Genomic DNA, 27,768 nt, shown 5'->3' with positions numbered 1-27,768 from the left:
TTGGTGTCTAATGTGGTTTCTAACCATGCCCAGAAAGGACATTGGATCATATAAAACAGCTGTTTTCAAGACAGAATCATGCACAGGACGTGACTGAGAGAGACAAGCGCTGGGCTTTGTACCATGAATGAAGCCCTGTGGAGAACTGTCCCTTAACAACAAGCTTGGTCCAGTATTTTTCATACACCTATCCTTTGTTTCCTTTAGTTAACCTGGGGGAGTGGGAGATCCAATGATTGCTCCATGCAGATGGGCAACATATGGTCTCCTGGCTGAGCTCAACCAGTGGGAACAGAGACGTGGGGAACTAACTCTGTGACAATACAATTGGTTCGGGTGGTGGGCTCCTACCTGGGCAGGGGGCTGCCGTTCACAAGAGCTGCTCTGAAGATGTCTGAATGAAGGGCTGCTGCAGATCAGTAAAGGAAGGGTGGCTGCTCTTAAATGGTCACCTAGCATTTTACCAGCAGCTCCTGGAGTGCATTTGAGGCAGATTTAGAATCATGGGACTTTCCCCATTCCCAGTGCCCCTTTTATCCCACCCCACCCAGCAGTCTGTTCCTGCCCTCCTGTACATGGCATAAGCACTGCACCTCCACTACTGTCTGCACCAGCAGGGAAAGCACCACGGTTTGGTGTCTATTTTGATACATTGGTGCCCACAGACACTGGCACATCAGCCACCTGGCTAGAAACATGGTTTCCCCAAGGACGCTGGGGGTTTTGGCTGTGGGACCCTCCGTGGTAGCTCAGTCTTCCCCTCTCTATAACAAGTTCACCAGCTATCATGATTGTGGGACTGCAAACTCCTAATGATTAGTGCTATCATAATTACTGCCAGTTACAGTACAGGAGCAAAACTCTGCCGTACGTACCAGAAGCATAGAGGGGGTTAACCCTGCCCAAAGTAGCTGGAGCAGGATCTCTCTCTTTGCAGGCAATATGCAATATAAAGGAATCTGTCAGACATGCAAGGAGAAAGGACCCACATACCACCGAGTCTTAATACCAGTTAGTATCCTTCCTATCTTTTTCTTCTCCTTTTCAATCTTTTACATGGCTCAAGACCATCCGTTCTTAAAATGAGCAACTGAAACATAGCAGAAGGCAAAAGAAAAAATGTTGAAGCAACTTTGTTGCATTCAGAGCAAAGGACTGAAAATAGGGATATGCGATTTTCCCCCTCCAGTTCCACTGCAGCACTGATTCCCTGTGTTACACTGATGGGCCATATTAACTTACTCTGTGCCTCTGCTTACCCATCTGTAAAATGGGTATGATTACACTGTTATTTCACAAGGAAGGGATGTATGCCAAGTACTATGAGATATTGGTTAACAGGTGCCATCGCAGGGCTTTTAGTGGATACGTTTCATCACTTAATATTCTTGCTCAATCACTGTCAAAAATGTTTCATATGATCTTCATCAATCCTCTGTAGAGTGACAGCAGGGAGCATTCAGTTAGACTCTGAGCACTAGTCATTGTGGCAATACGCAAACCATTTATTTCCTCTGGCATCCTATTACGCAACTGTGTACAGGGGGCAGGAAACCCACTCCAGAATACAATCTACACTCTCTGCTCACAGTCAAAATTTCTCTCTTTCCTAATGACATAAAACAACAGAAGCTTCAGCACATGCCTTCTCCGGCTTAGTAGTTCCCAGGACTTCTCCCTTCATACTTCTCAACCCTATCTGCCACTTCCATGGTGAAACTAACAAACCCCACCACCTATAATGAGTCAGAAGGACTGGCTCATTTAGCATCTCTCAGCAGGGTTCCAAGACCAGTTAACACTGTGAGGCCTCAGAAGATCCCAGCCCCCTACTTACAAATGTAAACATAATAAAGGCTGGTCCTGCTCCCTTTAAGATCATTGAAAAAATTCCCATTGACTTCAATGAGAGCAGGATCTGGCACATAATGTGTGATCACTTATATTAACAGCAGGGCAACATCTTTATTCCTGTTGCACCTCAGGATGGTCACATCTGCAGTCTCACATAATACATTACACTTATTTCTAGGCAGAATTACAGCTGCCCAGGAGGACATAACGCAGCATATGGGTTATTGATTAGTGCAAACCAGCTGACACAGTTTAAAATGTGTATCGTGCAGGGGAGAACAGCAATATTTTATAAGTGACATCATTTGTCACAGTGACAGTCCGTGCAATGTAACTCACATTCCCCTCAATCACTTCAAACCCCAGATTTTGTCTTGTCAGTTTTCCAAATCCCATGATTTGGACATCAAACTCATAACTTTCTTTTAGGACTTGAATCATGATTTTGGGCCATTATTTATCTATACTGCAGTAGCACATGAGAGCCCAAGTCCTGGACCACATTATCCTAGGCACTATACAAACATAGAACAAAGATCTTACAGTCTAAGTAGGGTTCTTTCCTTTCCACCAGATTTCAGTCAAACAACTCTCCCAGCTTCCACGTTGCTAGGGAAAATTAATCCCACCCACTTTACCATCTTTACATGCCACAAAATCCAGCCTTTCCACCATGCCTTAGCTCCGGCATGGAACTGTTGAGTTGGATAAAAAAATGGTGCTGCCAAGGCCATATTCTTCAGCTGCTAAGTATTGCCCAGTTATGCACCAATATGAATATTTCTCAATTCCTTTTCATAGATCATAGATTCCAAGGCCAGCAGGGACCATTGTGATCATCTTTTAGACTGACCTCCTATAGAATACAGGCCATAGAGCTTCCCCAAATTCATTCCTAGAGTAGATCTTTTAGACAAACATCCAGTCTTGATTTAAAAGTGGTCAGCCATGGAGAATCCACCACAAACCCTTGGTAAGTTGTTCCAATGGTTAATTATGCTCACCATTAAAACTGTATGCGTTAGTTCTAGTCAATTTGTCTAGTTTCAACTTCCAGCCATTGGCTCATGTGATGCCTTTCTCTGCAAAATTGAAGAGCCCATTATTAATCACTTCTGCCTTTTTTCCATTAGTATTGATAATTCTACTATTTTCATCTAGCAATGTACCAGCATCTTTGCTAGGATTCCTTTTGTTTTAAATATACTTAAATACTCCTCATTATTGTCCTTAACAGTGAGGGACATAGACTTTTCCTTGAGTCCCTTTGCTTCCCTTACCAATTTTCTGCAATTCCTAGCTTTTGATTTGTATTCATTACTATCAACTTCTTCTCTCTTCTCTGTGTGTGTGTGTGTATTTTTTTTATAGCTGCCTTCACCTCCCCTTTTTAACCAATACAGCCTTCTTCCTTGAGTGTGGCTTTTTGGGCAACTAGTAAAGTGATCTTAAACAATTCCCAATCACCATTCACATTTGTGAATTACTGTGACAATATTTTTGGCTAAATAGTGTAGACTCAACTTGATTATTATTTTGATTATTAATAATAATAGAATTTGAATTGCCATTCCTGGCCTTTGATTGAGCTACTGTGTTGGAGCAATTTGTTCATCTGAAACGCTCCATGTTCCAACTTATTCAGCTAAAATTGAGAGGGGAAAAAACGCCATTTGTTCCATGTAGTTTCATTCCCTATATTCTGCAGCACAACCTATTGTGGCCTAAATGATCCCCTGCACTACACAATGCTGAGGGGACAAGAGAAGCAGAGAGCTTCCAGACAGCCACAAGGCAGATGTGTGATAACACCTTCCTCTACTCTTCAATCATCTCCATCCCCACTTCAACTGGAACAGGGGAGACAGTCCCTCACAGCTGAATGAGGGTGGAGCGAGCAACCATTCCCCATGAACGTCACCAGCGTCTGATGCAGAATGCCCCTTCCACTTGAGTTGATTGCAAAAGGAGGAAGAACCCATGGGCATGGACACCCAGGAATGGAAGCGTGGCATAGCACAGTGCTATGATGCTAATGCTCCAGATTGTGCAGATGTGGAGGGGAGAGAGATCCAGTGGCAGGCTGTCTAGATAAGCAAGGCATGCATTGCATGCCTGACTTGGTCTGTCTTCCTTAGAGAAAGATCAGCTCTTATGCCAGGTCCTCACTTTGAGCATTTACAAGCCCAAGATGGGCCTGCCATACCCTCTACCCCCACTGCCCTCTGAGACCTGAACATTTCTGACCTCTAGGGGAAGTTCAGCCCTTGATCCAATTTTGGATCAGAATTTTGCAGGCCAGTCCAATCTGTTATTATAAGCTGGAAGGTGGGAGAGGTTTATGACAAAATGTGTTGAAGTAAAATGTAAATTACAATGGATGAGGTAAGTATTCGTTAGGCTCTAATGCTGAGAAAGGAGAAGTCACCAGACTGGCTAATTTATAGCCAAGCTACAATGATTCCTTGGAAGTTTGTTAATATAAAAGGGAGATTAAAGAGTCAAATCTGAGTTTAAAAATGTCCCAAAGAAATGGGGCTCCCTGGAAGGGCTTCAACTTGATCATCAGCAGTTTCTTGTTGCAGATTTTCTGCTGAAACATTAAATGAAAACAGTGATCTAATTCTTAAATCTATGATAGGATTAGCAATACCTTTGCAGTGTTTATGTAATGGGTTTCAGAGGTTTAATGCAGAATATTATTTCCACTCTGGATAACTGGCTCTTGTTCATGTAAACAAAATCCAGGACAGGCTAAGTAACAAAATCTCTTTTATCCGGTAAATGGTTGTTTTGCTGCATTTGAGAGAACTTTCCCTCATTTCCTGTGCACCTTAATATAGCTTCACTGTTAGGATACAAAGGCAGAATCTGACTGATTCAAGTAAAAAAGCCCACTTGCAAAGCATGGTCCATATCCTGCACTTATTTACATCCCCTTGATTGCTATGGGTGTAAATCAGTCCAGAATGTGGCCCGCACAATTGTATAGGTGGCATTTAGTTACTGTCAGCCTGATTTTCTCCTCACACATTTTCCACCAGTGCAACTCCATTGTCTTCAATAGCTTGGCTCCTGATTTCACTGGGGTAGGTTTAAGGAGAATCCAGTCCTGTGCTCAACTTTCTCAACCATGTGATGTACAAAGCCAGGCTTATGTCATGTTCCCATCAGCTCCATGTCCCTGATTTTTGCTGCTTAGTGAAAGATTCCCAGGCAGGAGCAGCATGTCTAAAAGCAAGGAGGTAATTCCCACAGGAACTTCTGCACTGAGTGTTAATTGGCTTGGGAAGGTCTTCTGCTCTGTTCTAGAAGAGGGGTCATTTGCATGCCTGAGGCAGTCCAAAATGATGTCCTCTGTGCAGCATGACCTCGCACATACTGTGCATGGGAAGTCACACTAGGTGGAGGACACCATTTTGTGCTACTTCATGGGGGCTAGACGGAATCATCCAGTTGGACATGCACAGCCAGGGACTATAATTTTCCAGCCCCTTGAGAAGCTTTTAACCAGCTCAACTTCCTCCTGAGAAAGAGATTTTTTAGGAAACCTTCTCTCTCTCTCACCCACAGATAGTTCAAGGAACTGGATCCATTGTTGAAAAGACAAAGCAATAATTAATCTTGATAAATAATGACGTTCATCACTTGTGTGGTTCTTTACATCTTCAAAAGGTCCTGACAAAACACTCCGATGAGGGAAGTAAGTAAATGGGAAGGCTGGGAAGAGGAGATAATGGGGCATGAAGGGCAGACAGGCAAAAATGTTCTTCCTCCCTTTTCCAATGTTCAGTGATTTCCCCCTTTCCATAGCTTGGGAGCCCATTCAGATTCTTGACATATTTTTCATTGAAAATAAGGACATTTAATTTAAATGTTTACATTAAGAACCTTATAATAGCTGTTAACTTGAAGGTGCTCCCTGTTGACTTAGTAAAACCAATATCCTGGCTGGAAAAGACTCCTTCTGCCTTCAGCTGTGGAATTAATTCAGTTGAGCCTATGATTACTATCTTGCAAATACAAAGCACCCGCAAGTGATCATATTAATACTGGGGACATATACAAATGTTCATTCACAGATGTTTATCAAGCCCTTTGAAGATGAAGAGCCACAACCCTGGTAATAGTAGGCCAGGAAACAGAGTAATAGGTGAAGTGACTTGCCCCCAGCCACAAAACAAGTGAGAAAGAGAGCTGACAGAAGCATCCCGTCCTGTACTCAGATCACAGCTCTCTCCATTCTGATCAGTTGAATTCAGTGATGCCCATTTAAGGGAAGACTACAGTTTTGGAGAATGACATCACTCTATACAACATGGAGAAGGGATCCAGAAAATCATAGTGGGAGTTAGGGGGAAGTGGTGCATTCTCCTTTCCCAACCACCACTGACAAGTCTTCCTGTATCAGTCCTTTCCCACAGGCTGCTACTACAAATAGTTAGTCAATATTTCAACCTTCCCTCAAACAATTATTCATTTAAACTCCAGCTCCCAAAGGCAAATCAATGGCAAGTCGGAGAATGCAGCACCACAGAGCTTGAAAATCCTCACGAGGCTAAGAAAACATGAGGATTTTGAGGCTGTGATTTTTGTTTGTTTCATTTGTTTTGCCTTATCTATTTTTCCCAGCTTTTTGAGACATGGGTGGGGAGCTGAGGAAACTGAAAGTGAGTTGAATGGGGGAGAGGGGGAAGAAGTTAATCATCCTTGGGTCTGATGTGCAACTAGGGTGACCAGATGTCCCGATTTTATAGGGACAGTCCAGATATTTGGGGCTTTTTCTTACATAGGTGCCTATTACCCCCCACCCTCTGTCCCAATTTTTCACACTTGCTATCTGGTCACCCTATGTGCAACCCTTACACTGGTGAGCATTTACTCCCATTGATTTCAGTGGAACTACTTGCGTGAGTAATCGCTCACTAAGAGGAACAACGGCAGGGAGGACTTGGGGACAAAGATTGGTTCGGTCCACATGCTTGGAACAAACATTCATATTATGCCCCTGGAGCATGGGAGAGGCCTAAGTCAGACACAATAAATATCACAGGGCTAAGATAGGCAGCTGTGAGAGCACATTTGTGATGAAGGGTGCAGGCACTGATCGATCCCCTCAGCACTGCAGTGTTCAATGGCCTGCGAAATCCTCTCTCAGCTCATATACTCCTCCATCTTGAACAATAGCCTTTGAGGTTCCCAAGCAGCAAGTGCCAAGTCAAGAGGGGTTCCCCCCCACATAGAAAAGGACATGTGTAGATGGTACTGTCCCAGCTACCAGCTTCTGCTAGATTTTGCTGCCTCTGCATTCAAGCCAACAGCATGGTACGTGCTTTGTAAAATTATACCAGGAGCCATCATGAAGAATGCAACAAGAATAACCTAAGAGGATCCCTGAGCAAGCTAGTCTCACGCAGGGTGTTTTTGATCATATTTTTGCTGATGTACAATGTAATTCGGGTTTCTGTTTTTGCTGCAACATCTACTTTCATCCGAGGGGGTGATGACAGTTGCACGTAGGTTAGTCAGAAAGCAGGTCTGTCAATGCAATGCAAGAGTCCCCGTCCTTGGTTGTGGAAAAGGAGTCTAACTCCTCCTAGTCACCCAGGGAGGTGGGGTGAGTAAAAGGGAAGAAGGATTCATCAAAAAAGGGGTGTGCAACCCAGAGAAAGTCCCATTAAAACTGTTCAGTGATGGTGCAAAATGGTACTGGGAAGGACAGATGGTCTTGTGGACAGGGCACTTTGCCAGAGATAAATCCAGTGGCACTCGGTCTGCAAGGATGCTACCTCTCTTGGGATTTGCGATGGTGATAGGGCACTGGATGTGCACTCAGGAAAGCTGGGTTCAACTCCCAACTCAGCCAGACTTCCTGTGTGACCTTGGGCAAATCACTTCATCTACCCTTTGCCTTAGCTCTTCATCTGTAAAATGGGGGCTAACATTTAGCATTTAGTGTTGCTAAAAATCTATTGATTGGCAGTGCTCAGATACTGTGGTGATGAGGGCCACAAGTACCTAGCTAGATAGGAGCAGCCCTAAAGTGACAGGCTGTAAGATAAAGCAGCCATTGCAATGCACGTAGAAACATACACGCTTCCATTTACCCCTGTGCTCCCTCCTCAAGTTATTGATTCTTATGTCAAAGCAAGGAAACTCAATAATTAGGTGTTTACCTCCGAGCGTTACTGATCATGGCTGCCCTGCATGTACACACACAAATCCACCCCTAAATCTCTCTCAGGCCTTGGCTACATTAGGGCAGCTTCCCAATATTTCACAGCATTTTTTTTGCGCCTTTGGCCATTCTGTAGTTCCTCTATTAATCTGCCCTCTGTGAGCAGATTGAATGAGTATGTCATGGTATCTTTCTTGCCCAAATCAGCAGCAAGCAACAGGAAAAGTCGCTGTTTGAAACTGAACAGAAGAGAAATTATTTTTTTGGGGAGGGGGAAATAGAACTGAGTTGGGTTAATCTGCTGACTAGCGCAGGAAAGCTCCAGAAAAGGCAGCGTTAGAAAAGCCAACTTCAAAAGGAGACATGACAAGAACAGGAGTGTTTGTGATACGCCTGAGGAAGTCATTAAAATTTAAAAGATAGATAACTCAAACCAGGACTGTGGGCCCCAGAATCTGAACCACTTCCAAATAGCAGAAGTTCTCTTCTGCATTTACCCGGTTCTCCCTCCCATATTAGAAAGGCAGGATCCATAAATATCACTTTTTTAAAGCACCTTCCAGCTAACTATTACCACTGCTGAAAATGAAAGGAAGAATTCTGCCCTTACAATTAAATGAATCCTACTCTCCTTCCTCTTTTCTGTTTATTAATAACAACTTCTTCTTCTTCATTTTTAGGTAGGAGAGGGTTTCTGTAGAGCCTTCAGGGAAAAGGTGTTTCTTGAGGTCTGGATTCATATGATGGCTAAGGCATTGGTTTATCTGTCTTATCGGGGTTTCCCCGAGTGTTGTTTCTTGAAACAGAGGCTTCACATCACATCTGTACAAAGCAATGTTGCTCTGCTGATTGATGGCCTGCTGGGTTGAGTATTATTAGAACCAAGCATATGTGATGTTAGATGAGATTTCTGCAAATTTCAGTGGTTTCAAGTTGTTGGGGATCTGGGCCAGATTTTTGTGTGCTTAGAGTTATACATCTTCATGACACCGTTCAAACATGCCCTAGGACTCAAAACAAAAAACTCAGCTGAGGCCCGCCACATTTTACCTCATTTCTACTCAACACAGTGAATCAGCCTGAGAACCCTCAACACTTGGCCCAGTTCCACCAGACAGTTTGCAAACCTCTTAGTGAGCCTGGCCTGAGTTACTGGTTTGTAACAAAACCCAAAACCAGGGTTGAGTTACAAATATTTTGGCCCATTCTGGAACGGGTCCAGCTACCATGCCTGCGTTCATCATTGTTTCCATATTCTCCTTGCAATGGAGAATGAGCATCCCTCTACTTTTCAGAGTAGCAGCCGTGTTAGTCTGTATTCGCAAAAAGAAAAGGAGTACCCGTGGCACCTTAGAGACTAACAAATTTATTAGAGCATTATGAACAAGTATGAACAAGAGGCTACTAGGCAGCTCTCCAACACCACTTTCTACAAGCCATTACCCTCTGATCCCACTGAGAGTTACCAAAAGAAACTACAGCATTTGCTCAAGAAACTCCCTGAAAAAGCACAAGAACAAATCCGCACAGACACACCCCTGGAGCCCCGACCTGGGGTATTCTATCTGCTACCCAAGATCCATAAACCTGGAAATCCTGGACGCCCCATCATCTCAGGCATTGGCACCCTGACAGCAGGATTGTCTGGCTATGTAGACTCCCTCCTCAGGCCCTTCGTTACCAGCACTCCCAGCTATCTTCGAGACACCACTGACTTCCTGAGGAAACTACAGTCCATTGGTGATCTTCCTAAAAACACCATCCTAGCCACTATGGATGTAGAAGCCCTCTACACCAACATTCCACACAAAGATGGACTACAAGCTGTCAGGAACAGTATCCCCGATACTGTCACGGCTAACCTGGTGGCTGAACTTTGTGACTTTGTCCTGACACATAACTATTTCACATTTGGTGACAATGTATACCTTCAAATCAGCGGCACTGCGATGGGTACCCGCATGGCCCCACAGTATGCCAACATTTTTATGGCTGACTTAGAACAACGCTTCCTCAGCTCTTGTCCCCTAATGCCCCTACTCTATTTGCGCTACATTGATGACATCTTCATCATCTGGACCCATGGAAAAGAAGCTCTTGAGGAATTCCACCATGATTTCAACAATTTCCATCCCACCATCAACCTCAGCCTGGACCAGTCCACACAAGAGATCCACTTCCTGGACACTACGGTGCTAATAAGCGATGGTCACATAAACACCACCCTATATCGGAAACCTACTGACCGCTATTCCTACCTACATGCCTCTAGCTTTCATCCAGATCATACCACTCGATCCATTGCCTACAGCCAAGCGCTACGATATAACCGCATTTGCTCCAACCCCTCAGACAGAGACAAACACCTACAAGATCTCTATCATGCATTCCTACAACTACAATACCCACCTGCTGAAGTGAAGAAACAGATTGACAGAGCCAGAAGAGTACCCAGAAGTCACCTACTACAGGACAGGCCCAACAAAGAAAACAACAGAACGCCACTAGCCATCACCTTCAGCCCCCAACTAAAACCTCTCCAACGCATCATCAAGGATCTACAACCTATCCTGAAGGACGACCCATCACTCTCACAGATCTTGGGAGACAGGCCAGTCCTTGCTTACAGACAGCCCCCCAATCTGAAGCAAATACTCACCAGCAACCACACAACAGAACCACTAACCCAGGAACCTATCCTTGCAACAAAGCCCGTTGCCAACTCTGTCCACAAATCTATTCAGGGGATACCATCATAGGGCCTAATCACATCAGCCACACTATCAGAGGCTCGTTCACCTGCGCATCTACCAATGTGATATATGCCATCATGTGCCAGCAATGCCCCTCTGCCATGTACATTGGCCAAACTGGATAGTTTCTACGTAAAAGAATGAATGGACGTCACACAAATCAGACGTCAAGAATTATAACATTCAAAAACCAGTTGGAGAACACTTCAATCTCTCTGGTCACTCGATCACAGACCTAAGAGTGGCTATACTTCAATAAAAAAGCTTCAAAAACAGACTCCAACGAGAGACTGCTGAATTGGAATTAATTTGCAAACTGGATACAATTAACTTAGGCTTGAATAGAGACTGGGAATGGATGAGTCATTACACAAAGTAAAACTATTTCCCCATGGTATTTCTCCCTCCCCCCCCCCCCCACTGTTCCTCTGATATTCTTGTTAACTGCTGGAATTAGCCTACCTTGCTTGTCACCATGAAAGGTTTTCCTCCTTCCCCCCCCTGCTGCTGGTGATGGCTTATCTTAAGTGATTACTCTCCTTACACTGTGTATGATAAACCCATTGTTTCATGTTCTCTGTGTGTGTGGATATAAATCCATCCCTCTACTGAAGCCAATGGAGTTGCTGGTGTAAAGCTGGAGTTATGCAGTGATTATTAGGCTCTATAAGTGCACATGTCTAGTGTGAGGCACTCTGCAATAGCAAATGATAAAATGAACCGAGTAGCAACTAGAATAACATCCTTTCCCATCAAGCGCTTTTTGATTTCAAGATTCATTGGCCTTTTCCCCTTACAGGAAATCTCTCTGACAATATTACTATAGCAAATGCTAATGCTGCATTGTACAGTAAATGCTAATGCTGAAAAATACAAAGCAATGTTCTCCCTTGTCATCTTTGTCTGATTCAGATGAAGGAGGTAGGGAAGTCCAGGGTCACTGGCAGTATAAGACCTACAAAGCGGCAAGGACAGGATCTTGTGCTATTCTACAAGGATCCGGTGATTAGTGGCAAGCATCCACAACTAGATCAGTGTGAGCATTCTGTGGGGAAGGGGCGGTGAAAATGTTTTCATACCTTGAAGGTGTCACATGGACCAGAATGGTTCTGGTTCTTGTCCAGATTCCCTTATTCACACTGTAGCTGTAAATCTCGGAAACTAACCAAGTGAGAGTTTCATCGGCAGCATACAGTGACTAGGGAAACGAGTTAATGACGATGGTTTTTTTTCTGTTTGACCATTAGAAAAGCAGGAAAGAACCCAGTGGCAATGACCAAAATTAGTTTCTCCCATTTTTTGATTTAACTCCTGCATGCTGCCATTTTCTTGAGAATAACCTATGCTCATCAACAGAATTTTAGCTGTATCTCACACCCAGACATTGGCATAGACAATTAACATATGACTCAACATCCCCTCAAAAGAGAAAGACTTACAGGTTGGGTATGGTTCAGGTGAAATCCTGTGAGTCATATGGGAAGAATGAGCTCTTAGTGACAGAAGCTACTAAGGGGAGTCCTTCAACACTATGACTAACTCTTCTCTTTGTTTGCTTTGTGTTATTTTTCAGCTCTCTTCCCGGAGTTATTTAATGTGTGTCAGGCATGGCAAAAACTCCCTAAAAGTGTGGGGGGGCCCCACCGGCACCTGAACCATGGCCCTGCTCCCGCGCCGCCTCCTTCCCCCCCCCCAGCCCCATTCCCATGCTGCCTCCTTCCCCCACCCCACCCCCCGGCCCCGTTCCCATGCCGCCTCTTTCCCCCACCCCCCAGGCCCTGCTCCCATGCTGCCTCCTTCCCCCCCAAGATCACATAGCCCTCCCACTTTTAAAAGTGATAGGGCCATGCCCCATGGCCCCCGCTGTTCCAATGCCCCTGATTTGTGGCCACAGCTGAAATAGTTTAAGGACACAATAACCATTTCTGGAATGTAGGAAACAATCATAGCCTCAAAATTAGCCAGGATTTTGGCAGCATGCTCTGAAACTGATGCGACTTAAATCTCCATTCCAAACCGTGCATACTTACACGCCTGAGCATCTCCCACAGCTCTGCATCTATGGTCCTATTCAATCAGACTCACCCGCTATAACTTCACAGGTTCAAAGGCGTAAGTGCCAGGTTGCCAGAAATTACATCCAGACATTCATACAATGTGATACGCTGAATAGAGGAAATTTAAAATCAAAAGGATTAATGATGGGAGAACCCAGAAGTGTTCAGATGATTGGTTCAGTTCGGCTAAGCAATGCTCTTCTCTTTAGATTCCATGAATACCCCATCTTATCCAAACTTATACATCGTTCATTAAAAAAAGTCAAAATCATAAAATTTGTCCTTCTTTATTGCCTTCCATCAAGTGTTTTACTACTAGTGTTTTACATATACACCGGACCCTCACTAGAGCGTGGGATTTGGGACCCATGCATGGTACCGTGCTAACGCGGGGACCGCATTAAAATGAATTGCAATTAAAGTAATTAAATTTGGGATCCATGGCTGCGACTGCGTTATATGCGAATTTACGCTATATAGACACGCATTCTAGCGAGGGTCTGGTGAACTAATTAATTCAGCCTCAACACCTCTGCAAGGGAGGTATGCGACAGAAATCCCACCACAAAGTAGATACTTTGGCTCTCTGTTTTCAGTGTGTATTTAAGGTAAGCCACATGCAGACTTAGAACCGCAGCATGCATCCGATGAAGTGAGCTGTAGCTCACGAAAGCTTATGCTCTAATAAATTTGTTAGTCTCTAAGGTGCCACAAGTACTCCTTTTCTTTTAGCATCTCTATTCTGTCTCTAGACTCCGCCATCTGGTAGGGAACAATTGTGAGAGAAGTGTGCCCAACATTTATCATCACAGTTGTGCCTACAGGCCCTAGCTGGGATCAGGACCCCATTGTGCTACACATTGTGCACACACGTAATAAGAGACAATCCCTGCCTAGAACAGACAAAGGCTAGGCGGGAACCAGATACACAAAGAAGTGCAACGCCAGTGGTAACGCCAGCTGTCCTGACTCCAGGCTAGTGTTCTCTCCACTGGACCCCTCGCTGCCTTGTCTCTGTCCCCTTTCCAGTAAGCAGGGGAAATTACGTGCATCCAAAATGCTGCTCCTGCATATCGAAAAGAAAACAGATCCTGCTTCATCTCCCTAGTTACTTTGAATCTGCCTAGGATTACAGCCACACGTTACCCTCTTTAGTCATAGGGTGTCGCTGTAGGTTTAAGTTACACTGTTTGGCCCACCTTACATCTTTAATCTTGTCTCCTCTCACACTCCCTCCCATCCCCATGCCCCAAACAAGATCAGGCTTGATTCCCCCTCTCTTTCTTTCTCTGGGCCTTTTGCCATGGCATCCCCATGTGTGAAATGCCCCACCAATCACTTTTCAACTCAGACCGTTGTCTTCTGACACACTGCAAAATAAAATAACAGCCATACTGATTAATGGAACCCCAAGGTGTGGACCCCCCACCTGAAGAGAGCAAGCATGTGTTATGACTGTAACCCTTCTCCTTCCTCATCTTTTGCCCACTCCTTGGCACCCTCTCCTTGGGCCATGTGAGACTGTGATCTTTCTGAGGAAGGAATAATGGATCAGATCCTCAAGTGTATTCACCCTGAGAAGCACCTGGAGCAAGTTATGGAGGGGCACTATGTGAGACAGAGCACAGATTGGGCCCTAGATTTTATCCTCCAGCCTAATACACAACTCATTGCTACAGAGTTAAGACTTTCCTGCTTCTGCTTTGCAGAGATGTGGCAAAACTCTCTAATATAGACCTGGCCTCCGTGAGAGGAGACTCCAGAGAGTGTTTCTGAGTCACCATCAGATATGGGCCCAAACCAGAACACTGGACACGAACCCCACTCTCACCCCCAACCCTTTGGATACGTCAGATCAGAATCTAAGCTTGGCAGCTTGGGCCCATCTCTAGTCAAAATACACATGCTCCCACTAGAGAGATGCTTCTTATTCGGTCTTTCATTGCAGAGAAAAACATTAAAAACATAGCTTACCCACTTTCCTTATTTTTTCCCATTGCTAACAAATAATTCCTGTAAGTGCATGACACAGGAGCAAGACCGTGGGTTGGTTCTGTGAATTGCTTGTCCCACACTTACCTCATCATTAAGGAATAGCTGCAATATTCTGAGATCTCTTTTATAAGCTTCTGCGAAATAAGGAGTCCGCTGCTGATCGTACTTACACCAGCCTAACTCCATAAGGTGTGGTAGATGTTGTTCCTGGTTTAGGCTAGTGTAAATCAGATCAGAATCTGGCCTCAGGGCTTCTTCTTTTCAACAAGATGGAAAACCAGCAAAAAAACAAACCCACCCAGAATCAGGAGGATTCAGAAAGCACCCACCTCCGACATAAAATTCAACTTCTGTTTGAAAATTTTGAGACAGGATATATCTTAACTGAGTTGACACATCTGGTTCCCAGAAGGACCTTGGCTTCAGAGCTGCCCTGAACAGAACAAAACTTTCCGTAACACCCAAGAAAACAGAGAAGATGAAAAGCCTGAAATAAGCCACTGAAATCATCTAATGAATACAGAACTGAAATCAACGTAAGGGGATTCTTACGGTAGGCTCAGAAACCTTGGCTCCTCCAGTTCCCCACATTATCCCTCTTCAGCAAAGCACCTAAGTACATGCTGGACTTGGAGCACAGCCCTTTGACCCCTGTGCAACAAAACAGTGATCAGGGGGTCTGCTGTGTTCATGTATTCCCCCATCCCAGAATAATGAGGCCAATTTCAATACTTAGGAAAAAAACAAACCTATAAAAAATGCAGTTGCTGCAGCTGACCTACCCACTCATGGCCCATTCATCAAGGTAGTTAAGTACATGCCCCTGACCTGCCGAGGCTGGGGGAGAGGCACCTATGCCACGGCCCCAGTCCCGGAGCTGCCCCAGCAGGAAGAGGCACCTCTCCCTCCACAGCCCAGGTGCTGCTGCGGGAAGAGAGAGGTGGGAGAGTTCTCTCCCCCTGCCATAGCCCCGGGGCAGCCTGCACCCAAACCACTCATCCCCGGCCCCATCCCAGAGCCCACACTCCCAGCCAGAGCCCTAACCCCCTCACCCCTCATCCCAGCCCCACCCCAGAGCCCACACCCCCAGACAGATCCCTAACCCCCTTACCCCAACACTGAGCCCCTCATCCTGGCCCCACCCCAGAGCCCACACCCCCAGATGGAGCCCTCACTCCTGCCACACCCACCCCATCCCCACCCCAGAGCCCGCACCTCCAGCCAGAGCCTTCATCCCACGACTCCAATCCCCTGCCCCAGCCCTGAGCCCCTCATTCCCAGCCCCACCCCAGAGCCTGCATCCCCAGCTGGAGCCCTCACACCCCTGTACCCCAGCCCTTAGCCCCCTCCCACACTCCGAACCCCTCGGCCCCACCCCCACCACATGAATGTTGCTATGTGCACCAATATGAAAGTGATGTGCACCAATATGGAGGTGATGTGTCACACACCACCTCCATATTAACAGGTTTCAGAGTAGCAGCCGTGTTAGTCTGTATTCACAAAAAAGAAAAGGAGTACTTGTGGCACCTTAGTCTCTAAGGTGCCACAAGTACTCCTTTTCTTTTTCACCTCCATATTGGTGCACATAACAAAATTTATTCCACACATATGTGGGAAAAATTAGAGGGAACACTGTTCACCATGAGAGTGAGGAAGATGTAACTTGCTCTCCGACATCACACCTCCCCCTGAACTCGGTGTCGGAGGGAATCTGGACCTGTCTTTTCAATACACTCTGAAAACTTCCCTAGAAATGAACTTCATTTGCTCTTCAGGTGAGGTGCATCCTAAGGGATCTGACAATGAAAAGAAAACTGGCTGGTACATGCATGAATATCCCCCAAACTTGTGTTCCCAGTAGCGAAGGAGCCAGGAACTATGTTCTTGTTTAATACACTATAAATAATAATAATCAAGATTCTGTCCCACTTCCAAGTTCTCTCCATAATCTGAGCAGCATTAACAAAGGCAAGAAGACAAACAGAGAACATCCCCGGGGACATGAAAACACCCAACTATTCCCACAATACGAACAGATTAGACAGCCACAGCTGGAACATGCCTGGGAGCAGACTCCTGCTGCGTAGTGTGGCCTCCCAGTACAGAGCTCTCACAGGCAGTGCTACAAACAGTAGGTCAGGAGGTGCATTCCTCCACTAAAAATACTATGAGAAAGAATGATGAGCAGCAGGCACGGCTCAGAGCATACAGCAGCAAAGACTGAGTTTACCTACAGGATATCATTTAGACTCAGCACTTTAGGGCAGGGACCATCTCTCACTGTGTGTTTGGATGCACAATTGGGCTCTGATCTTGGTTCGGGTCCCCTTGGAACTGCGGTAATAAACAATAATAATTTATATTATTTGTATTGTGGACGTGCTTAGGGACTCCACTGTGGCAGGCAGTGTGCCAAGAGATGGTCCCTGCCCCAAAGAGCTTGCAATCTAAGCAAACAAATCCTACTCTCTTCTGCGTGGGTGTCCTGGGGGATGGAAGGAAGACAGATGGTAAAGATAGAAAGTAAGCATCACCACATCTAATGCCCAACACACACATGCTGGCAATAGGGAAGGATCACTCCCTATCACCCAAGGGAACCTTAGGAGCAATGCCCAGATCCATAGGAGAGTCACAAGGTGTGGTCTGTTAGTAAGAGTCATGACCAGGCCCCACAACTTATTGCCCTTATATAAATCCACGATACGCCCACATCTTGAATACTGCATACAGATGTGGTCTCCTCATCTCAAAAAAGATATACTGGCATTAGAAAAAGTTCTAGAGAAAAAAAGAGAAAGGCAACAAAAATGATTAGGGGTTTGGAACGGGTCCCATATAAGGAGAAATTAAAGAGGCTAGGACTTTTCAGCTTGGAAAAAGAGAGTAAGGAGGGATATGATAGAGGTCTATAAAATCATGAGTGGTGTGGAGAAAGTGAATAAGGAAAAGTTATTTACTTGTTCCCATAATATAAGAACTAGGGGCCACCAAATGAAATTAATGGGCAGCAGGTTTAAAACAAATAAAAGGAAGTTCTTCTTCACTCAGCACACAGTCAACCTGTGGAACTCCTTGCCTGAGGAGGTTGCGAAGGCTAGGACTATAACAGGGTTTAAAAGAGAACTGGATAAATTCATGGAGGTTAAGTCCATTAATGGCTATTAGCCAGGATGGGCAAGGAATGGTGTCCCTAGCCTCTGTTTGTCAGAGGTTGGAGATGGATGGCAGGAGAGAGATCACTTGATCATTACCTGTTAGGTTCTCTCCCTCTGGGGCACCTGGCATTGGCCACTGTTGGCAGACAGGATACTGGGCTGGATGGACTTTTGGTTTGACCCAGTATGGCCATTCTTATGTTTTTATTCTTATGGGAGGGGGAGTAGAAAGATCATACTGTTACCCCTTTTTGACCCAAGCAATTAGCCAAAGTTTGGGGCCCTGTGATTGTTTCCATTAGGAAGAGAAATTGATTAAAGCATCAGGTACCTTTGTAAATAAAGAGGATTGCATTGAAGAAGGAACCAAGTCCTGTTTCACTGAACACAAGGGAAATCAAACGACAGGAGATGGTTCCCTTCAACCTAACCCATCACAACTAGCATACCATCCTTCCTAGGGTCCAGAAACAAGCCCTCTCTCCTTTGGCGAAAGCAGCTTTTACAATGTTCTCCTTGGAACAGATAAATAGAATTTTTGATCCAAGTCTGATGTGCTGTTGCCACAAAAAATCGGTACTATAGTGAACCAGGAAATGCCTCCCCTGGACATATGGCATCCCTGGGTGAGTTTCTTCATGAGGAAGAGATCAGCAATCAGCAGTAGTAGCGAAAGGTGAAAAGGGAGAGAAACCAAGAGCATAGCAGTCAGAAATTCCTTGCTGTCATTTCATTAGTCTGGGGGCAGGAAAGGGGTCGGGAGAACAGAGGGAAAAGGGTTTCTCACTTCGTTTCTGTATATTTTCCATAAGTCTCATGCCTATTGTGACAAAGTATCTCCTCTGCCTTGGTGGGTCCTTCGCTTATTGGCGGATTTGCTCGCCTCAAAGGTTCACGGCAGCCCTCAGTTTGGCCACTTTCGTGGCTCAAATCTGCCATTCACTCAGTTAGCCTCATCACTGGCCAGCATGGGGAAAAGGAAGAAGAACAATCCCCGCAGTCTCTGCTGATCCACCTAGTAGATCGGGGAACAGGCCAGAGACCTTCCCTGCTGGTGGAACCCACAGTCCAGGTCAACTCCTCGGGTATCAAGTAGGGAACTGGGGGGGGAGGGAAAGGGGAATGGAGGAATGGGGGGAACCCGGGCCCGTCCCCTACTCCAGGTTCCAGCCCAGGGCCCTGTGGATTGCAGCTGTCTACAGTGGCTCCTGTAACAGCTGCATGACAGCTACAACTCCCTTGGCTACTTCCCCATGGCCTCCTCCCAACACCTTCTTCATTCTCACCACAGGACCTTCCTCCTGATGTCTGATAATGCTTGTACTTCTCGGTCTTCCAGTAGTACGCCTTCTCACTCTCCGCTTCTTGCGCCTCTTGTTCCCAGCTCCTCACACACACACCACAAATTGAAGTGAGCTCCTTTTTAAACCCAGGTGCCCTGATTAGCCTGCCTTAATTGATTCTAATAGCTTCTTGATTGGCTGCAGGTGTTCTAATCAGCCTGTCTGCCTTAATTGTTTCCAGAAAGTTCCTGATTGTTCTGGACCCTTCCCCGTTACCTTACCCAGGGGAAAGGGACCTACTTAACCTGGAGCTAATATATCTGCCTTCTATCACTCTTCAGCAGGTGCACGTGCGGCTCTGCAAGTAATTTTTGTTTTTACCGCTGCCTTGTGCCATGCCACGTTACAATGAGCTTGCCCCTGAACCCCAAGCCCTTCCTGAACGGGCTGACAGGGAAGCCTGTGATGGTGAAGCTGAAGTGGGGGATGGAGTACAAGGACTATCTGGTGTCTGTCGATGGCTACAGGAACATGCAGCTTGCAAACACAGAAGAATACATAGATGGTGCATTGTCAGGACAACTTGGTGAAGTTTTGTTAAGATGTAACAATGTCCTGTATATCAGAGGAGTAGAAGAAGATGAAGAAATGAGAGAATAAGTTTGTATATTTCTGGAAAATAAAGATCAGTTTTTCACCAAAAAAAAAAAAATTCACTCTCCTGTAGCCATCTGGCCTGACCCTGTCACACTACGTAAATCCACTGCTTTTTGCACCTGATGCTGGAGGGCTGCTGCTGAGATATACTCAACTGTATGGCCACTGCCCCAAGGGGCTGTTCTGGGGATAGGTAAGGTGCAGGGACACTCCAGCAATGCCCCCACTAGCCCTTGCCACACCCTGTATGGCTACAGTTTGGGGGTAAGGCACAGATGCCTCTATGGCAGCTCCACAGGAGCAGAGAATTCTCCCCGCACAGGCAAATCTCCCACAAGCTGGCTAAGCTGTTCCAAAATGTGTCTGTGGATCAGGCCTCGAATTAATAAATCTGGGGCCTGTAAATGAGATCAAAATAAGGCCCCAGCAACTGGAATTGTCAACACAACACACTAAATTCCTCCAACAAGTCTGGTCCTTTGGGAAGAGAGAAAGAATCATGCTTTCCCCTATTGCCCCCATCTTGGATGGAGTCGTGAGCATTAGAAATCAAAGTGCTTTATTCTTCTAGCCCTTTCACCTTTCTGTTCTCCCTAGTGCTAATACATGATGTTTTCCAAAGAAAATTGAGCAATTTGGCCCTGTTATTTTATCCCTAGTTTTCTTGAATCTTGCCCTTGGTGATCCCATTACACTATTGAAATTTATTTGTTTATATTTGCAAATGATAAAGCAGAGGTGTTGGAGACACTACAACCGCCTTTGTATCTGCCCAGAATCATCCATGCACAGCTTTCTTCACGAGTCCTATGAAGATTTTCCAGCCTTTCTTTTGTAAATATACACATGGAGCCAGATGACTCAGCCTATTGTTCCTCCTTCTCCCTCCTTCCCCCCCCCGCCCTGATTTAAAGCTGAGATATGGGCAGTAGCACATGCTTGGGTGGAGGGAGGAGTTACTACACGTGAAAACAATGTCACGTTTTTTCCAATGTGCATTTGTTTTTCCATGCAACTCCCAACCTCTCTCACAGAAAGGATATACAAAGTATGGGGGATAAGAAAATGCAAGAAACTTATAGTGTGGCTATAATTTTACAGTGAAGCAAGATAACTTCCAAGGTTTAACCATCAATCTACTGTCTTACTGAACAACTGGAGTTAACCAGAACTCTTCCCAAAACAATTCTCAAACAGCATTCCCCAAATACAGCTGTTGACGTTGAAGATGTTGAACTGCTGCCGATTCACACAGTTTATGTCAATCTCGTCTCTTAAGCAGAAGAAAAAAAAATATCCTGGAATCCATCTCTCCTCACCCCCAAACACCACAGACGGCTGGACATTTGGCACAGCCCTTCTGTGTTGGAGGGATGGAAACCATGACAGTGGTCCCATTTACAGATGTGCACTTACACTAGAAAGCACTCCTGCTCAGCCAAGCTGAGACCCAGATGTTAGATCATCTGGCTCGGAACATCCCAATGAGGCTTCCAAACCTCCAAAAATAGAGGGCAGCCAAAGAGAATCTCCACAGCAAACAAGGATTCATAACAGGATTGGAGAATAACCTTACTGCAGGTTTTTACCCAAGTTTTTCCCTCATGGGGAGGGAAAAAGGAAAAGGCATCTGGCAAATTCATATCCCTGTTTATTGCAGTTTTGTGGTAGCCCTGAAGGTCCCAGAATATGAGACACACAAGGTGGGTGAGGTAATATCTTTTATTGGACCAATTTCAGCAGGTGAGAGACACGCTTTCAAGCTACACAGAGCTTTCTTTTTTAGCTCTGGAAAAGGTACTCAGAATGTCACATAAAAGAACAGATTGTTTAGCATAAGTAGTTAACACATATTCTAAGAAAGAGAAGGTGGGTGAGGGAATATATTTTATGGGACCAGCCTCTGTTGGTGAGAGAGACAAGCTCTGGGGCACGGACTCACCTCTGGCAGTTCCCGGTCAGCTGGGGTGCAGAGGCAGGCTTCCCACCTGTCCTGGCACTGCGGACCATGCTGCACCCTGGAAGTGGCCAACAGCAGGTCTGGCTCCCCGGACCCAGTTCTCATTGGCCAAGTGCAGAGCCAGTGCTCGGGACCCCACTGCCTAGAAGCCGGACTCACTGCTGGCTGTTTCCGGGGCGCAGCATGGTGTTGGAAAAGGTAGGCATTAGCCTGCCTTAGCCAGGCAGCACCGCTGATGGGACTTTTCATGTCCCAGTTGGCGGTGCTGACCCAGTGCCTTACATGCTGGGTCGCGACCCACAGTTTGAAAAACACTGTGCTAAGAGACCATTCAAAGTGAAGTGGCCTGTTAACACCTCTCCAGTCATAGGACAAAGAACTCAAAGACCCTCCCACAAACCACAATTCATCCAGGAATTCGAGGATATTATAAAATCCTTCCTCAAACAACTGCAAGAGTAACTCTAAAACATTATCTCCTGTGAACCCATCCCATGGACTTTCTACATGCTTCCCAAGATACACAAACAAGGGAACCCAGGCAGACCCATCATATCTGGCCACGGCACTCTTACTGAAGGAATATCAGGACTCATAGAAACCATCCTCAAACCACTCACCACACCACCCTCCTTCCTTCAGGACACAACTGACTTCCTCCAGAAACACTGCAGTATTAGCAACCTCCTTCAGAACACCATCTTTGCCACCATGGATGTCACCTCCCTCTGTACCAACATCCCTCACAATGGCAGCATCACTGTCTGCCTCAAATATCTACAAGATAATGGGCAACGCTCAGATATCCACCTCAAACACATCGCCAAACTCATCCATTTAATCCTCACCCATAACAACTTCACATTCAACAACAAACACTTGGTCCAAACCATGGGAACAGACATGGGTACCAGGATGGCTCCCCAATGTGCCAACCTCTTCATGGGCCAACTTGAGGAAGAATTTCTGGATAAATGCACAACAAAAGCAATAATGTACCTGAGATACATTGATGATATTTTCATCTTCTGGACAGATGACCTAAATTCCCTCATAGATTTCAACCACAACTAACCCCCATTCATCACAGTCTCTCTCAATCACTCCCATATCAGCATCAACAAACAACTATATACAAAAATACCCACAGATCACCACACTTACCATCACATTTCCAGTAACCACCCAAAGAAATCTGTTATCTACAGCCAGGCACTCATGCCACAGGACATGCTTCTAGGAGAAAGCCCAGGATACACATACAAAATGGGGATTTGGGGGAACCTAAACCCTTGGTTGTCACCTACCACCCTACATTGGAACCCAAATGGAGTATCATTGTACAATTACAACCCATACTCAATGGGAACCACATCCTGAAAGAAATCTTTCCTGAACCCCTTCTTCCGGCCTTCAACCCGCCCCCCAGCTTCACCAAACTCATCATCAGAAGCAAGCTTTACACAGACCAAGACCCACCAACTCAATGCCCCAATACCAACTATGAGGGTGGAACTAGAAGTCACTATGCTCTCAAAATGAGCTCACACAGAAAAATGATAAAAGACAAACACACCCGATCTGACCTCTCAGTCCTTGTCCTCAAAGGAAATCTGCACGACACCTTCAAAAGACAAGCCCAGGAGCATAAATTCATAACTTTGCTAGATGGTCTTTAAAAAAAAGACACTGGATTTATAGCTTATTGCTACAACCTGTAACCCACTAACTCCCCCTTTTTTGTCCTATGACTGCAGAGGTGTTAATGGGCCACTTCACCTTGAAAGGTCTCTTAGAATATGGGTTAACTACTTCTGCTAAAAAATCTGTTCCACCATGTATTTAATTGTGACACTCCGAGTACCTTTCCCAGACCTGAAAGAATAGCTTGTGTAGCTCGAAAGCTTGTCTATTTCACCAACAGAAATTGATCCAATACAAGATATTACCCCCCCACCATCACCTTATACCCCTGTTTATACATCTGAGGATGGCAGTAACCCTTTTGGCTGCAGCATCACAGTGGGAACTCATTGTGATGCTGGCAACCCAGGTGCCAGCTCAGAGCGGAGCCTTAGTTTGTCCGGGTGGCCAGATAATCTGGCGAGTCTAAGGGGACTGTCTGTGACTCTGTGGTCAGAGTGGTCTAGTGATCCAGGAACACACATTTGTTACTGGTTTGACTACATCTAATTACAGAACACACCAGTAGCTTGGGGGAATCTGCCCTGTTTTCTGACAGTCTGCCCTGAGGTAGGGGCACTCACAGTGGTGAGCCACTCCAGACAGTGTGACACTCATGTTTAGCTGTATATCCACCATGACCCCCAAGTCTGTTTCAGAGTCACTACTAACAAAATTTCATAATCACATGACTCCAGGAACTGGCACTTTAAGAAAACCACCACATATTATGTATGAGCTTTGAGTTAAAAATGGCAAGAGTTTTGACTACACTGGGATATACAATTAGGATACTCTCATGGTCACAAAAAGATCAATATTTCAATCATTTTTAATGTGATGTAAGGAATTCCCCTTCTCCCTTCAGAATGACATGGTACTTTGCTAATCATCGGGAACATGTTTATATGTCAAGAGACAAGAGGCTGACTTCTGAAATCTATAAAATAGACCTCGTGGCCAGGGCAGTTGCCCTTGTCTCTGGTGCCAATGGAGATCTCAGCTGCAATATTTTAAGGATAATGCATCATGAAGCATCTGATTCAGTGTAAGCTGGGGGCATAGATCATCTAGTTTAGCAACAGATAAAAGTGTCTCAGTCAAGAAGGTTTCCTCTTTACAGTTTTATTGTAGCTATTTTAGAGTGTATTTTTTTATAACTCCACTTCTTCCCACGCCCTGCCTCCCAAGCTCAGAATACAGGTCAGTTGGGTAACAACTGGATATGGGATTATTAAAAATGCATTCCCTGCTTATGGATCTAAATGTTTTTTATAGAGCAGGGGTAGGCAACCGGCGGCACGCGAGCTGATTTTCAGTAGCACTCACACTGCCTGGGTCCTGGCCACCGGTCCGGGGGGATCTGCATTTAATTTAATTTTAAATTAAGGTTTTTAAAATGTTCAAGAAGCTTCTTTACTTTACATACAACAATAGTTTAGTTATATATTATAGACTTATAGAAAGTGACCTTCTAGAAACATTAAAATGTATTATTGGGACACGAAACCTTAAATTAGGGTGAATAAATGAAGACTTGGCACACCACTTCTGAAAGTTTGCCGACCCCTATTATAGAGTTTCTTGTATTTCTGATTTGACCTTCACTGTAGCTGCAAACGTAAGAGCATGCAAACGTAAGAGCATGGTTCTACCTCTTTAAACTGATCATTAGAGGCAAAATTCCCTCTTGTGCTGAGGGACAGCACAAAGCTTATGCAGAACTTGAATGCCACTTGTGCCATATTTTGAGTGATTTACTGGTGCATAGGCCTCTGGCTGGCCCTCTGCACACATGTGAACTTCACCATAGGAGCGTCATTGCTTCTGTAACTCCTGAAGAAAACCTTGGCTTTTGTTTCACATCAACTCATTTTAAAAAAACAGTCATTGGACTATAGTAACCTTGTGATGGTTTTCACTAGCACATTCCATGGCTGGGGGACCCCAGTAACAAAGTCCGTTCTGATGGTGGGGGAACGTGAATGGTGTAGGCAACTCTGACTCATTTGTAAGAGCCACAGCTACCCGGCTCATTCCCCAGAAGTGGGGGGCCTCTGGCCAGACAAAAAGTGTATCCAAAACCAGGGCCAGTTCCAGGCACCAGTTTTCCAAGCAGGTGCTTGGGGCGGCACTGAGAATGGGGCTGCAGTCCATGTCCCGTGGCGGCAATTCGGCGGCAGCTCCACCGCTCTTCCTGCCGTGGCAGCTTTTGGGAGGCAGCCCCTCCGCTCTTCCGTCCGGTGCAGTGGCAATTCGGCGGCAGCTCTGCCGCTCTTCCCGCCGTGGCAACTTTTGGGCGGCAGCTCCGCCGCTTTTCCATCTGCGCGCAGCGGCAATTTGGCGGCAGCTTCACCACTGTAGCGGCAATTCGCGGCAACTGCTTGGGAAGGCAAAATTGGTAGAGCTGCCCCTGTCCAGAACACTGATGAAATGTGCTGATTCAGCTGATCCCCTGGTTAGCCTTCCTTGGCAGGGCTGCTATGGAGCCCCATTTGCACACTGAAAGTACCTCCCTCCAACATAACCGACATGAACAGAACCCACAGCTTGTAAGAGGAATGAGCCTGAGTTACAACTTCCCCAACGTTCATGGTTATCTGAATCCAGTGTTGGTTTGAGCCATTGTAGGGGTGGAAACTCCCTCTAAAATTCCAATCAGAGTATGTACGGATCTGAGATTCTTTAAAATTCACCGGAGTTCAGAAATTATCAAAGTTCATCTAGAAATAGACAGCACCCCCGCCCATAAACAATGGAGACATGGGTTTGGGATTGCATAGGCATTGAGGACTTTATGGGGCTTCCATTTTGTTTACAAATTTTAAATGAAGGATCCCACAGCAGACTTCTTCATCTTCAGCACTGATATGAGCTTCACATGAGAAACTCTTTTTTTCTGACCTGAGCTATTGTCCATCAGGTTTCTGTAAGTGCAGCATGTACATTTCCCCCATGCAGAACCACTAGAGGGCCATTTTGTCACCTCCAGAAGACAGACAAAAATAGCTACATGAGTAACTGGACTGTTTCTCTGGGACATCTAGACTGTGCTGACCTCAGGGGTGTGAACTGCAGCATGCACCAAAGTGCTGTGCTCTAATTGGCCCATGTGGATACTGCTGGCATAAACTAAAAGATAACTAGTTTGCATTAATGTCGTCTTTCAACCACTTATGCGCCCACAGACATTAATTTCATCTGGACCAGTTTTCCCTACTTTGTCTATGAGAATGTCATGTGAGATGATGTCAAAAGCCTGACTTAAAAATCACGATATATAGCAACCGTATGCAGGGAGATTTATTTGTGCTCATCCTTACCAATTTGTCCATGTTTCTGCTTTATGTAAGATTCCTTTTTGATTTTTGGGTCATTAAAGAGCTCCTGATGGAGCCATCGTGGCCTCTTACTATTCCTCCTAGCTTTCCTTTGCATCAGCATAGTTTGCTGTTGTGCCTTTATTATTGTCTCCTTGAGAAGCCACCAGCTGTCCTGAATGCCTTTTTGCCTTAGATTTTTCTTCCCCTGGGCCGTTACCTACCAGTTTTCTGAGTTTGTTAGAGCCTGCTTTTCTGAAGTCCATTTGCTTCTGCTGCTGCTCTCACTCCTTCCTTGCCTTAGAATGATGAAATCTTTTATTTCATGATCACTTTCACCCAAATTGTCTTCAACCTTTAGATCTATAACAAGTTCATCCTGGTTAGAATCAAGTCTAAAAAGGGCTGTCCTCATGGTTACTTCCTCCACCTGCTGAAACAAGAAGTTGTCCCCAATACATGCCAAGAACTTACTGGACATTTTGTTCTTTGCTATTTGCTTTTCCAACAAATGTCTGGATAGTTACAGTCCCTCCGTTAATACCAGATCTTGTGTTCTGAATATTTCCATTATTTCTTCTAGGAATGTCTCATCCACCTCTTCCTCCTGATTGGTGGCCTATAGTAGATCTCTACCATGAAGACACCCCTGTTTCCCCTCCCTTATATAGGGTAAAGCTTTTAAATGTAGAGAAAGCCTAAAAAGGGGTTGCTAGTATAGCAAAAAACTCTCTATAGCTTGCACCAGTTCCCTGGAAGGAATAAGGTACCCAGTATACTCGAGTCTCAACTAGGGCTTTTGCCAGCACATCTATGTTGGTTAGGGGTGTGATTTTTTTCCCACAAACACATCTAATTGATATAGCT

At 45.3% G+C, this 27,768-nt stretch overlaps 2 protein-coding genes across 5 annotated transcripts in view; one reads left to right on the top strand and one right to left on the bottom strand.

The window, feature by feature from the left end:
- The window catches only part of AFAP1L2 (actin filament associated protein 1 like 2), a 126,029-nt gene that overhangs the window by 60,369 nt on the left and 37,892 nt on the right, over positions 1–27,768 (bottom strand). The gene's annotated exons all lie outside the window — the stretch shown is intronic.
- Positions 19,621–19,958, top strand: LOC119858538 (small nuclear ribonucleoprotein F-like). The gene has a single exon (XM_038409371.2). The coding sequence runs from the start codon at positions 19,690–19,692 to the stop codon at positions 19,939–19,941; it is 252 nt and encodes an 83-aa protein (XP_038265299.1). The 5' UTR covers positions 19,621–19,689; the 3' UTR covers positions 19,942–19,958.

This window comes from Dermochelys coriacea, chromosome 7, assembly GCF_009764565.3.
Source record: "Dermochelys coriacea isolate rDerCor1 chromosome 7, rDerCor1.pri.v4, whole genome shotgun sequence".
Taxonomy (NCBI): Eukaryota; Metazoa; Chordata; order Testudines; family Dermochelyidae; genus Dermochelys; species Dermochelys coriacea.
Note: the sequence above shows the minus strand (reverse complement) of the source record. Positions and strands in the feature narration are given on the sequence as shown.

Excerpts from the sequence above, each read along its gene's own strand:
- LOC119858538 (XM_038409371.2), top strand. The coding sequence starts at position 19,690 with ATGAGCTTGCCCCTGAACCCCAAGCCCTTCCTGAACGGGCTGACAGGG.